Here is a 13,436-nt window from a genome sequence, read left to right on the forward strand (position 1 = left end):
TGATGGTGATGGCGTCTGCTTATAATCTTGTAGAGGGCAAGTCAGGGAAGCAGCCTGAGTCATGTAGTCACTGGACTTCTTACATTTTAGTAATTTAGCAGATGCTCTTATCCAGAGCAACTTACATACATTTTTTTTTCTTCTCTTCCACTCTGTGTAGCACCCACTTAGGTGATGCCTCAGGAGCTCTGTATATGAAATATGAAATATCAGCATAACAATCAAATCAGTATTATTGTAATAACATTATTTGGATTAAGAAATGAAAATATACATTTAGTAAAACACCACTGCAATGTGCTCCTGAACTGGTGGTGGCGGTATAGCGGGGTCCACAGTAGAAGCTAATCCGGACAGGATGTTAGGCCGGAAACACTGACGTTGCTAGACCGTAGTCTGGATTAGCTGGCCACGAAATATTTGAGAAAAAATCGTCAAATATCACAATTATACGGTTGAAAACAAACAATTATACGGTGATGTAAACAAACTCGAACTGTAAACACGGAGCGGGCAATATTTCCAACTACTATTTTTATAGTTTTGTAATCGGGTTTAGCAAAGCAGTTAGCTAGCTTCATGGCTGCCGTTAGCCTAGTTAGCTAACCTTTGTCAAATTGTAATGGCAAGTGCTACTAGTAGCGAGGCTACTAATTCGATAGCTAACTAGCTAACGTGACCTCGTGGTGAACATTTCATTTCAGGGGAAGAACGTGGACGATTTCAGAAATTCATTTTCCGCTACAGCATTTAGCTAGCTGCTTCAACAATTCCTGAAGGATTCAAGATGGATGAGGTGAGAACCAAGACTTTGGTTGCTAGCAAACGCAACGTTCTCTAGCTAGCTAGTTGGGTCCCGGTTATCCAGCCCTTTCCCGTAGTGTGCACTCCCAGATTTAAAACAAGCATCGGATTGGTGTTACCACAATAGTAGCGGCTGGATGGAGATAGCTAGCTAGCGTTAGCTATCAGTAGCGGTAATTAATCGTGTTTAAGGAAAGTACACGTCGGGAGAAGAGTGGCTAGTAGCTAACTTTTAGCATTCTCCACCCTTCTCCGGACATGTACATGGCTTACACACAATAAGTCCCCGCTACTATTGAGCGATTAGTGCTTTTCGAGGTCGGTTCGATTATTTAAAAAATATTCACGGTTTCGATTATTTGGGTTGAATGTCCCATGATGGTAGTGACTTCCCATTACTGCTTATCACCTATTAACCATAATTTATTCACATTACTGTAATAAAATATTTCAGTTGTGTATATTACATTTGTTTTATTTTATGACTTTATTTCATTCCAAGTCATCTCATCTCTATAGAGCTGCTGTCTGACAAAATCACTATTTTGTAGTTCTTCAAAGTAAATAAGGCATACTTTTATGACTGCTGAATACATTTACAGTTTAGTCATTTAGCAACTATCAATCACTCTATGTACCCTCATGATCAACTGCAGCAGGCATACAATAAACACATACCAGACAAGTAGATGCGCAATAGATTATGGTCATTGTAGTTAATTACCACGTGGTCCTCTGTAGCTCAATTGGTAGAGCATGGCGCTTGTAACGCCAGGGTAGTGGGTTCGATCCCCGGGACCACCCATATGTAAAAATGTATGCACACATGACTGTAAGTCGCTTTTGATAAAAGCGTCTGCTAAATGGCATATTATTATTATATTATTTTATGCGCTAAACTATGTAGAATATTGGCCTGTTGGAAACTACAACTCCCTATTACATCCCATAGTTCAGGCTGGATTTATCTCTAGAGAAACTGCAATGGTTTTTTTCTCTTTTTTATTTTTTTCTCACCTTTATTTAACCAGGTAAGCCAGTTGAGAACAAGTTCTCATTTACAACTGCGACCTGGCCAAGATAAAGCAAAGCAGTGCTTTTAAAAACAACAACACAGAGTTACATATGGGGTAAAACAAAACATAAAGTCAAAAATACAACAGAAAATATATATACAGTGTGTGCAAATGTAGCAAGTTATGGAGGTAAGGCAATAAATAGGCCATAGTGCAAAATAATTTCAATTAGTATTAACACTGGAATGATAGATGTGCAAGAGATGATGTGCAAATAGAGATACTGGGGTGCAAATGAGCAAAATAAATAACAATATGGGGATGAGGTAGTTGGGTGGACTAATTACAGATGGCTGTATACAGGTGCAGTGATCAGTAAGGTGCTCTGACAAAATTATTATTATTATTATTATTTATTTTTTCATTTAGCAGACGCTCTTATCCAGAGCGACTTACATGAGCAATTAGGGTTAAGTGCCTTGCTCAAGGGCACATCGACAGATCTTTCACCTAGTCGGCTCGGGGATTAGAACCAGCAACCTTTCGGTTACTGGCACAACGCTCTTAACCACTAAGCTACCTGCCGCCCCCGCCTGACAACTGATGCTTAAAGTTAGTGAGGGAGATAAGAGTCTCCAGCTTCAGAGATTTTTGCAGTTCGTTCCAGTCATTGGCAGCAGAGAACTGGAAGGAATGGCGGCAAAAGGAGGTGTTGGCTTTGGGGATGACCAGTGAGATATACCTGCTGGAGCGCATACTACGGGTGGGTGTTGCTATGGTGACCAATGAGCTAAGATAAGGCGGGATTTGCCTAGCAGTGATTTATAGATGGCCGGAGGGGGGCGAATGAGTGAGGACCAGCCAACAAGAGCGTACAGGTCACAATGGTGGGTAGTATATGGGGCTTTGGTGACAAAACGGATGGCACTGTCATAGACTACATCCAATTTGCTGAGTAGAGTGTTGGAGGCTATTTTGTAAAATGACATCGCCGAAGTCAAGGATCGGTAGGATAGTCAGTTTTACGAGGGCATGTTTGGCAGCATGAGTGAAGGAGGCTTTGTTGCGAAATAGGAAGCCAATTCTAGATTTAACTTTGGATTGGAGATGCTTAATGTGAGTCTGGAAGGAGAGTTTACAGTCTAACCAGACACCTAGTGGGTGCCAGCAGCGTTCGATTGAAGAGCATGCATTTAGTTTTACTAGTGTTTAAGAGCAGTTGGAGGCTACTGAAGGAGTGTTGTATGGCATTGAAGCTTGTTTGGAGGTTTGTTAATACAGTGTCCAATGAAGGGCCAGATGTATACAAAATGGTGTCGTCTGCGTAGAGGTGGATCTGAGAGTCACCAGCAGCAAGAGCGACATCATTGATATACACAGAGAAAAGAGTCGGCCCAAGAATTGAACCCTGTGGCACCCCCCATAGAGACTGCCATAGGTCCAGACAACAGGCCCTCCGATTTGACACATTGAACTCTATCTGAGAAGTAGTTGGTAGAACCAGGCGAGGCAGTCATTTGAGAAACCAAGGCTATTTAGTCTGCCAATAAGAATGCTGTGGTTGACAGAGTCGAAAGCCTTGGCCAGGTTGATGAAGACGGCTGCACAGTACTGTCTATTATCGATCGCGGTTATAATATCGTTTAGGACCTTGAGCGTGGCTGAGGTGCACCCATGACCAGCTCGAAACCGGATTGCATAGCGGAGAAGGTACGGTGGGATTAGAAATGGTCGGTGATCTGTTTGTTAACTTGGCTTTCAAAAACTTTCAAAGGCAGGGCAGGATGGATATAGGTCTGTAACAGTTTGGATCTAGAGTCTCACCCCTTTGAAGAGGGGGATGACCGCGGCAGCTTTCCAATCTCTGGGGATCTCAGACGTTATGAAAGAGGTTGAACAGGCTAGTAATAGGGGTTGCGACAATTTAGCCGACTAGTTTTAGAAAGAAAGGGTCAAGATTGTTTAGCCCAGATGATTTGTAGGGGTCCAGATTTTTGCAGCTCTTTCAGAACATCAGCTGTCTGAATTTGTGTGAAGAGAGAAGCGGGGGGGCATGGGCAAGTTGCAGCGGAGGGTGCAGAGCTGGTGGCCGAGGTAGTGGTAGCCAGGTGGAAAGCATGGCCAGCTGTAGCAAAATGCTTGTTGAAATTCTCGATTATTGTAGATTTATCGGTGGTGATAGTGTTTCCTAGCCTCAGTGCAGTGGGCAGCTGGTAGGAGGTGCTCTTATTCTCCATGGACTTTACAGTGTCCCAAAACTTTTTGGAGTTAGTGCTACAGGATGCAAATTTCTGTTTGAAAAAGCTAGCCTTTGCTTTCCTAAGTGCTTGTGTATATTGGTTCCTAACTTCCCTGAAAAGTTGCATATAGCGGGGGCTATTCGATGCTAATGCAGTACGCCACAGAATGTTTTTGTGCTGGTCAAGGGCAGTCAAGTCTGAGGAGAACCAGGGGCTATATCTGTTCTTAGTTCTGTATTTTTTGAATGGGGCATGTTTATTTAAGATTGAGAGGAAATTACTTTTAAAGAACAACCATGCATCCTCTACTGACCGAATGTGTGCATTGTGCTCACAGAAAAAAAACGAAACTAAATGTTGGTCAATTAGTTGTTTAAAAATGAAAAATAACAGACATTAAGGTGATTTGCTCAGCGCTAGTGGAATGCCTTGTTATTGCTGTTGGCTGGTCTACATATCTCTCCCTGACCTAGCTAGGTTACTAAACTCAACTCCATGGTGAAGGAAGTTTCTGATGAACTCAACCAACGGAGTTGAGCAGAGACCAGGCTTTGTGGAATTCAGCTCTGATGCCCTGAACCAGATCTAACCAGTCTCTGATTGTGTTGGTGGGAGTATAGAGATAGATACAACTTTGTGATCTGTAGACGTCTCATTAAAGCATCTGTGAGCGCACAGGCAACACCATTGAGGCCATCTCCATTTTGAATTTGTCTGTTTATTTCTACTACTTCTATGAGTTGGTAAACAAACTGAAAGGGGGCTTACTGCCACCTGGAGTGTGTTGTTTGAACAGGAATAAAGCCAAGGTTAGCCTGCAGTTATGGAACGTTTGCTCATGAGTATAATTAATTGGCTGATTCTTCCTGATGACCTGGGCGGAATTATAGGAAGTCCCGCCTAGTTGACTACTTTCAAATTGTAAAAGTCTCAATGGTGATGCCCATGCTAAAACAGGCTTTTGGGCACTAGAGACCTCTACATGGTAGGTAGCTAATCTTGACGCAGGTCATGTAGGGAATGACTGCAGATTGGAATATAACAAAATTATCCCATTCTGGAGCGCTTCATTCAACCCTTCATTCACTTCTAATGTGTTATATTTATTTAACATTATATTGTAACGGCAAAGTAATTCAGTGTTTTTAATTACAACTGTTGTTAAGAAACTGTAATAATGCTGAAATACCAAGAAACTAAACCAGTGGTTCTTAATCCTGGTGCGGGGTGCACATCTTTTGTTTTTGCCTTAGCACTCAGAGGTTGCGTTAACGCAGAATTCTGCATTTTTCACGCTGAAAAGAGAACAGATACCGTATAGAAAATATCTTGCTGCGTTTTTGTAAATGCAGATCTAAAAAGCGCATATTTGTATTTTCTGCTCGGCTTCATACTAATTATTTGCTTCAGTTGCACTTCTCCAATATGAGGAGAAATCTTTGCTCTCATCTTTAGACCAATCAAATTCCAGCATTCACAAATGGGGCATTGTGCATTCGATCAGCAGACTTAACTCTGACCGTGTACATCTCGCCTGTGACGTTTCTCTCCGGTAGCAAGTTACAATGCAAGATTAACTTCAAGCAAAACATTAGGAAATGTAGCTGGCTACATTCTTTCTATGGCCATGCATCGTCTTTGCAGAAAATAACTTGCTCTTTCATTGTAAGTTAATTTACTAAATGTGGCTGATAGCCAAATAGCGTTGCACTTCTGTTGTCGTCTGATTTAAATGAAGCTACTTTCTGCCGGTTGTTTTGCATTCATTTATTTTGTGTGATGAAATAATATAGTTGAACGTCCCCTGATCACTCTATTGAAGCAAAACCCACTGCTGCCTTTCAATAAAAAACGCAGGTGAAATGGTTTAAAAACGCACATTTTTGGTCTGTGTTTTTAAAATGCAGAGTGGTCTCTTCCAGGATGGCAATGCCCCCATCCACGGTGCGCGAGTGGTCACTGAATGAAAAAGTGAGATGAGGAGGCTGCAGATTGCACCAAACAAAGCAGCGAGGATTATTTTAAGGTGGAGATGTTGTCATTCACAATGCTCTCAGGTGGTCATCAATCAACAAGATAATTGAAGAAAAAAAAAACATGTTTATTTCCTTTCACAATGTACACCATTTAAAACGGCCAAACTCCATTCACAACAGTATTCAGTTGGTAAGAGACAGACATTCAATCAATACTAGGAATAGATTGTCCAGCATCTATCTTATCCCGGCAGGAAAGAGAAATGGGCAAAATAACATTTAGATTCAGAAATTGAATAATTTATCTGAGCAAACCAGAAACCTTTTAAATATATATATTCATACAAGACTTTAGTACCACTTTATATAATACATGTGAAGGTTGTGCAGGACTATGGTAGATGAAGGAACCAGCCTAACTGTTCAGAGAGTATTTATCTGGTCAATATGGCAGTGTATTATGTCTGTTTGTAACAGTGTGTTAAATGTGGACATGGGATTGTATTATACATTTTATTTTAATGTTTAAGGACTCTTGGAAGATTAGTCCAAATGAGGACTAAAAGAGATCCTAATAAAATGGTTTGATGAGCATGAAAACGATGTAAGCCATATACCACGGCCGTCTCAGTCACCAGATCTCAACCCTGTTGAACACTTATGGGAGATTCTCGAGCGGCGCCGGAGTCAGCATTTTTAGACATCTTGTAATGTTTTTTGTATAAAAATAAATAATTAAATTATTGCTCAGTTTGAACAAATTAATAATTTGCAATTAATCACAGCAAATCCTGCGAGTTAACTTTATTCGTTTTTTTAATCACTTGACAGCTGTTTTCCACCACCGTCTACAAAACAATAAATGATGGAATTTCTCGTGGAAGAATGGTGTCACATCCCTGCAATAGTTTCAGACACTTATAGAATCTATGCCAAGGCGCATTGAAGCTGTTCTGAAGGCCCGTGGTGGCCCAGCACCCTATTAAGACACCTTATGGTGGTGTTTCCTTTATTTTGGCAGTTACCTGGAGCTTTACATTTGCCTGTAGTAGCTTTATCTCTAAGACACTTCATGTTGGTGTTTCCTTTATTCTGGCAGTTACATGTAGCATTACATTTGCCTGTGGTAGCTTTATCTCTATTAAAACACTTCATGTTGGTGTTTCCTTTATTCTGGCAGTTACATGTAGCATTACATTTGCCTGTGGTAGCTTTATCTCTATTAGGACACTTCATGTTGGCGTTTCCTTTATTCTGGCAGTTACCTGGAGCATTACATTTGCCTGTAGTAGCTTTATCTCTAAGACACTTCATGTTGGTGTTTCCTTTATTCTGGCAGTTACATGTAGCATTACATTTGCCCGTGGTGGCCCAGCACCTATTAAGACACCTTATGTTGGTGTTTCCTTTATTCTGGCAGTTACATGTAGCATTACATTTGCCTGTGGTAGCTTTATCTCTATTAAAACACTTCATGTTGGTGTTTCCTTTATTCTGGCAGTTACATGTAGCATTACATTTGCCGGTGGTAGCTTTATCTCTATTAAAACACTTCATGTTGGCGTTTCCTTTATTCTGGCAGTTACCTGTAGCAATACATTCGCCTGCGGTAGCTTTATCACAGATCTGTTTGTGTTGTATCGCAAACTTCAAAGTTTGTTGTTGTCACTGACAAACGGCTAAAGTGTTTGAAATGAGACCCCGCCGTCATTCAATTAATTTCCAATCTTTAGCTTAAATTCAAATCACTTGTATTTCCTGAGAGGGAACTTCATGGCGGGTTGATAGATACAAGACCCATAGCAACACATAGTCACATAGAACACAAAAACATGTACAGTATAATGCATGGCATAAATTATAAAATACCTATCACATTACACATTTAGTAATGACAGAATGCATTTAGTAATGACAGAATGCATTTGAAACCACCACAGTAACACTTTTTGTATGACTTAGTCATTCTCTTATCGATAGGAGTGGGAGAAAAGGTGATCATGCATTGATAAGCACACCAAAGACTGTATTAATGATAAGTAGCCTAATAAAATAAATACTGCACTTCTAAATGACTAACTTCTTGTAGCAGGCATTATAGAAAATGAACGCACAAGCCCATGTGCTAGTGAGTATCCAGCTACAGTGAGGGAAAAAAGTATTTGATCCCCTGCTGATTTTGTACGTTTGCCCACTGACAAAGAAATGATCAGTCTATAATTTTAATGGTAGGTTTATTTGAACAGTGAGAGACAGAATAACAACAAAAAAATCCAGAAAAACGCATTTCATAAATGTTATAAATGGATTTCCATTTTAATGAGGGAAATAAGTATTTGACCCCTCTGCAAAACATGACTTAGTACTTGGTGGCAAAACCCTTGTTGGCAATCACAGAGGTCAGATGTTTCTTGTAGTTGGCCACCAGGTTTGTCCCACTCCTCTTTGCAGATCTTCTCCAAGTCATTAAGGTTTCGAGGCTGACGTTTGGCAACTCGAACCTTCAGCTCCCTCCACAGATTTTCTATGGGGATTAAGGTCTGGAGACTGGCTAGGCCACTCCAGGACCTTTTAATGTGCTTCTTCTTGAGCCACTCCTTTGTGGCCTTGGCCGTGTGTTTTGGGTCATTGTCATGCTGGAATACCCATCGACGACCCATTTTCAATGCCCTGGCTGAGGGAAGGAGGTTCTCACCCAAGATTTGACGGTACATGGCCCCGTCCATCGTCCCTTTGATGCGGTGAAGTTGTCCTATCCCCTTAGCAGAAAAACACACCCAAAGCATAATGTTTCCACCTCCATGTTTGACGGTGGGGATGGTGTTCTTGGGGTCATAGGCAGCATTCCTCCTCCTCCAAACACGGCGAGTTGAGTTGATGCCAAAGAGCTCGATTTTGGTCTCATCTGACCACAACACTTTGACCCAGTTCTCCTCTGAATCATTCAGATGTTCATTGGCAAACTTCAGACGGGTCTGTATATGTGCTTTCTTGAGCAGGGGGACCTTGCGGGCGCTGCAGGATTTCAGTCCTTCACGGCGTAGTGTGTTACCAATTGTTTTCTTGGTGACTATGGTCCCAGCTGCCTTGAGATCATTGACAAGATCCTCCCGTGTAGTTCTGGGCTGATTCCTCACCGTTCTCATGATCATTGCAACTCCACGAGGTGAGGCCTTGCATGGAGCCCCAGGCCGAGGGAGATTGACAGTTATTTTGTGTTTCTTCCATTTGCGAATAATCGCACCAACTGTTGTCACCTTCTCACCAAACTGCTTGGCGATGGTCTTGTAGCCCATTCCAGCCTTGTGTAGGTCTACAATCTTGTCCCTGACATCCTTGGAGAGCTCTTTGGTCTTGGCCATGGTGGAGAGTTTGGAATCTGATTGATTGCTTCTGTGGACAGGTGTCTTTTATACAGGTAACAAGCTGAGATTAGGAGCACTCCCTTTAAGAGTGTGCTCCTAATCTCAGCTCATTACCTGTATAAAAGACATCTGGGAGCCAGAAATCTTTCTGATTGAGAGGGGGCCAAATACTTATTTCCCTAATTAAAATGCAAATCAATTTATAACATTTTTGACATGCGTTTTTCTGGATTTTTGTTATTGTTATTCTGTCTCTCACTGTTCAAATAAACCTACCATTAAAATTATAGACTGATCATTTCTTTGTCAGTGGGCAAACGTACAAAATCAGCAGGGGATCAAATACTTTTTTCCCTCACTGTAGCTCTGTAAACAACAGATTCTGCAAATGTGATGATGGTTAGAAGGCGGTGCATATATAAATTATGTAAGATAATATTTTTAACAACATGCTAGCCTGTCCACTTTGTTCAGATGTTGAAATCAAGTGGCCTACCTTATTTCTCAGAATGAGAACGAGCTGCCAGTTCCTTATATAATTGTGTTTTAGGCTTATTGCACATTTATAAAACACAGACTAGACAGCTAGTATAACGGTCTTTGGCTAAAATGCTGCTAGTGGTCAAACTGAAAAATACTTTTACAGAATCAACGTTCATTGATACTCCTGTTTAAGTAGTGTCTGCTCTGCGTGCAATTTGAGTAGTTGAGACATTAAAAGGGTATCGTTAGAAAGATTTAACTTTAACAGTAAAATAATGTCTCAATGTCTTTCGGTGTCCATATGACCAATTCTGTTGGACCAAACCTAAATGCAAAGAGCGAGTTGAAACCGCTTGTCAGAGAGGAAGAAGTGATCTCTTGTGAGCGGCAGGGGGAGGGGCTTGTGTGTGTGTAAACAGAGAGGAAGAGGTGAAGCGAGAAGTTTCACTGTCGCCCAAATCTGTCCAAAATACAGTGCCTTTGAAACGTATTCAGACCCCTTGAATAAAAAAAATGTTATTATAAAATTGATTAAATTATTTTTTTCCCTCATCAACACAGTAATGACAAAGCAAAAACAGGTTTTTAGACATTTTTGCTAATTTATAATAAAAAAAACCCAGGAAATATCACATTTATATAAGTATTCACACCCTGGACTCAGTACATTGTTGAAGCACCCTGGGCAGCGATTACAGCCTTGAGTTTTCTTGGGTATGATGTTACAAGCTTGTTACACCTGTATTTGGGGAGTTTCTCCCATTCTTCTCTGCAGATCCTCTCATGTTTGATCGGGTTCAAGTCCAGGCTCTGGCTGGGCCACTCAAGGATCCTGACTAGTCTCCCAGTCTCTGCCACTGAAAAACATCCCCACAGCATATGATGCTGCCACCACCATGCTTCACCGTAGGGATGGTGCCAGGTTTCCTCCAGACGTGACGCTTTGGCATTCAGGCCAAAGAGTTCAATCATGGTTTCATCAGACCAGAGAATCTTGTTTCTCATGGTCTGAGAGTCTTTAGGTGCCTTTTGGCAAACTCCAAGTGGGCTGTCATGTGCCTTTTACTGAGGAGTGGCATCCGTCTGGCCACTCTACCATAAAGGCCTGATTGGTGGAGTGCTGCAGATATGGTTGTCCTTCTGGAAGGTTCTCCCATCTCCACAGAGGAACTCTGGAGCTCTGTCAGTGACCATCGGGTTCTTGGTCACCTCTCTGACCAAGGCCCTTCTTCCCCGATTGCTCAGTTTGGCCGGGCGGCCAGCTCTAGGAAGAGTCTTGGTGGTTCCAAACTAATTCGATTTATGAATGATGGAGGCCACTGTGTTCTTGGGGACCTTCAATGCTGCAGACATTTTTTGGTACCCTTCCCTAGATCGGTGCCTTTGACACAATACTGTCTCTGAGCTCTACGGACAATTCCTTCAGCCTCGTGGCTTGGTTTTTGCTCTGACATGCACTGTCAACTGTGGGACCTTATATAGACAGGTGTGTGCCTTTCCAAATCATATCCAATCAATTGAATTTACCACAGGTGGACTCCAATCAAGTTTTAGAAACATCCAAAGGATGATCAATGGAAACAGGATGCACCTGAGCTCAATTTCGAGTCTCATAGCAAAGGGTCTGAATACGTACAGTGGGGAGAACAAGTATTTGATACACTGCCGATTTTACAGGTTTTCCTACTTACAAAGCATGTAGAGGTCTGTAATTTTTATCATAGGTACACTTCAACTGTGAGAGACAGAATCTAAAACAAAATTTCAGAAAATCACATTGTATGATTTTTAAGTAATTAATTTGCATTTTATTGCATGACATAAGTATTTGATACATCAGAAAAGCAGAACTTAATATTTGGTACAGAAACCTTTGTTTGCAATTACAGAGATCATACGTTTCCTGTAGGTCTTGACCAGGTTTGCGCACACTGCAGCAGGGATTTTGGCCCACTCCTCCATACAGACCTTCTCCAGATCCTTCAGATTTCGGGGGCTGTCGCTGGGCAATAGGGACTTTCAGCTCCCTCCAAAGATTTTCTATTGGGTTCAGGTCTGGAGACTGGCTATGCCACTCCAGGACCTTGAGATGCTTCTACGGAGCCACTCCTTAGTTGCCCTGGCTGTGTGTTTCGGGTCGTTGTCATGCTGGAAGACCCAGCCACGACCCATCTTCAATGCTCTTACTGAGGGAAGGAGGATGTTGGCCAAGATCTCGCGATACATGGCCCCATCCATCCTCCCCTCAATACGGTGCAGTCGTCCTGTCCCCTTTGCAGAAAAGCATCCCCAAAGAATGATGTTTCCACCTCCATGCTTCACGGTTGGGATGGTGTTGTTGGGGTTGTACTCATCCTTCTTCTTCCTCCAAACACAGCGAGTGGAGTTTAGACCAAAAAGCTCTATTTTTGTCTCATCAGACCACATGACCTTCTCCCATTCCTCCTCTGGATCATCCAGATGGTCATTGGCAAACTTCAGACGGGCATGGACATGCACTGGCTTGAGCAGGGGGACCTTGCGTGCGCTGCAGGATTTTAATCCATGACGGCGTAGTGTGTTACTAATGGATTTCTTTGAGACTGTGGTCCCAGCTCTCTTCAGGTCATTGACCAGGTCCTGCCGTGTAGTTCTGGGCTGATCCCTGACTTTCCTCATGATCATTGATGCCCCACAAGGTGAGATCTTGCATGGAGCCCCAGACCGAGGGTGATTGACCGACATCTTGAACTTCTTCCATTTTCTAGTAATTGCGCCAACAGTTGGTGCCTTCTCACCAAGCTGCTTGCCTATTGTCCTGTAGCCCATCCCAGCCTTGTGCAGGTCTACAATTTTATCCCTGATGTCCTTACACAGCTCTCTGGTCTTGGCCATTGTGGAGAGGTTGTGTGTGTGGACAGGTGTCTTTTATACAGGTAACGAGTTCAGAGTAAAGGGAACAGGAGGGCTTCTTAAAGAAAAACTAACAGGTCTGTGAGAGCCGGAATTCTTACTGGTTGGTAGGTGATCAAATACTTAGTGGGGGGAAAAAGTATTTAGTCAGCCACCAATTGTGCAAGTTCTCCCACTTAAAAAGATGAGAGAGGCCTGTCATTTTCATCATAGGTACACGTCAACTAAGACAGACAAAATGAGAGAGGAAATTATCCAGAAAATCACATTGTAGGATTTTTAATGAATTTATTTGCAAATTATGGTGGAAAATAATTATTTGGTCAATAACAAAAGTTTCTCAATACTTTGTTATATACCCTTTGTTGGCAATGACCCAGGTCAAACGTTTTCTGTAAGTCTTCACAAGGTTTTCACACACTGTTGCTGGTATTTTGGCCCATTCCTCCATGCAGATCTCCTCTAGAGCAGTGATGTTTTGGGGCTGTCGCTGGGCAACACGGACTTTCAACTCCCTCCAAAGATTTTCTATGGGGTTGAGATCTGGAGACTGGCTAGGCCATCCAGGACCTTGAAATGCTTCTTACGAAGCCACTCCTTCGTTGCCCGGGCGGTGTGTTTGGGATCATTGTCATGCTGAAAGACCCAGCCACGTTTCAT

The 13,436-nt window shown here is 42.1% G+C and overlaps 1 protein-coding gene across 1 annotated transcript in view; it reads left to right on the forward strand.

Moving 5' to 3' along the window:
* Positions 1–375: 375 nt before the first annotated feature.
* Positions 376–13,436, forward strand: part of LOC121554015 (zinc finger protein 208) — a 33,496-nt gene continuing 20,435 nt past the window's right edge. The window contains exon 1 of the mRNA XM_041867452.2: positions 376–796. Within this exon, the coding sequence (XP_041723386.2) occupies positions 788–796 (9 nt within the window). The 5' untranslated portion in view covers positions 376–787. The remainder of the gene's footprint in view (positions 797–13,436) is intronic.

Source organism: Coregonus clupeaformis, unplaced genomic scaffold (assembly GCF_020615455.1).
Source record: "Coregonus clupeaformis isolate EN_2021a unplaced genomic scaffold, ASM2061545v1 scaf0613, whole genome shotgun sequence".
In the NCBI taxonomy this organism is placed as follows: domain Eukaryota; kingdom Metazoa; phylum Chordata; class Actinopteri; order Salmoniformes; family Salmonidae; genus Coregonus; species Coregonus clupeaformis.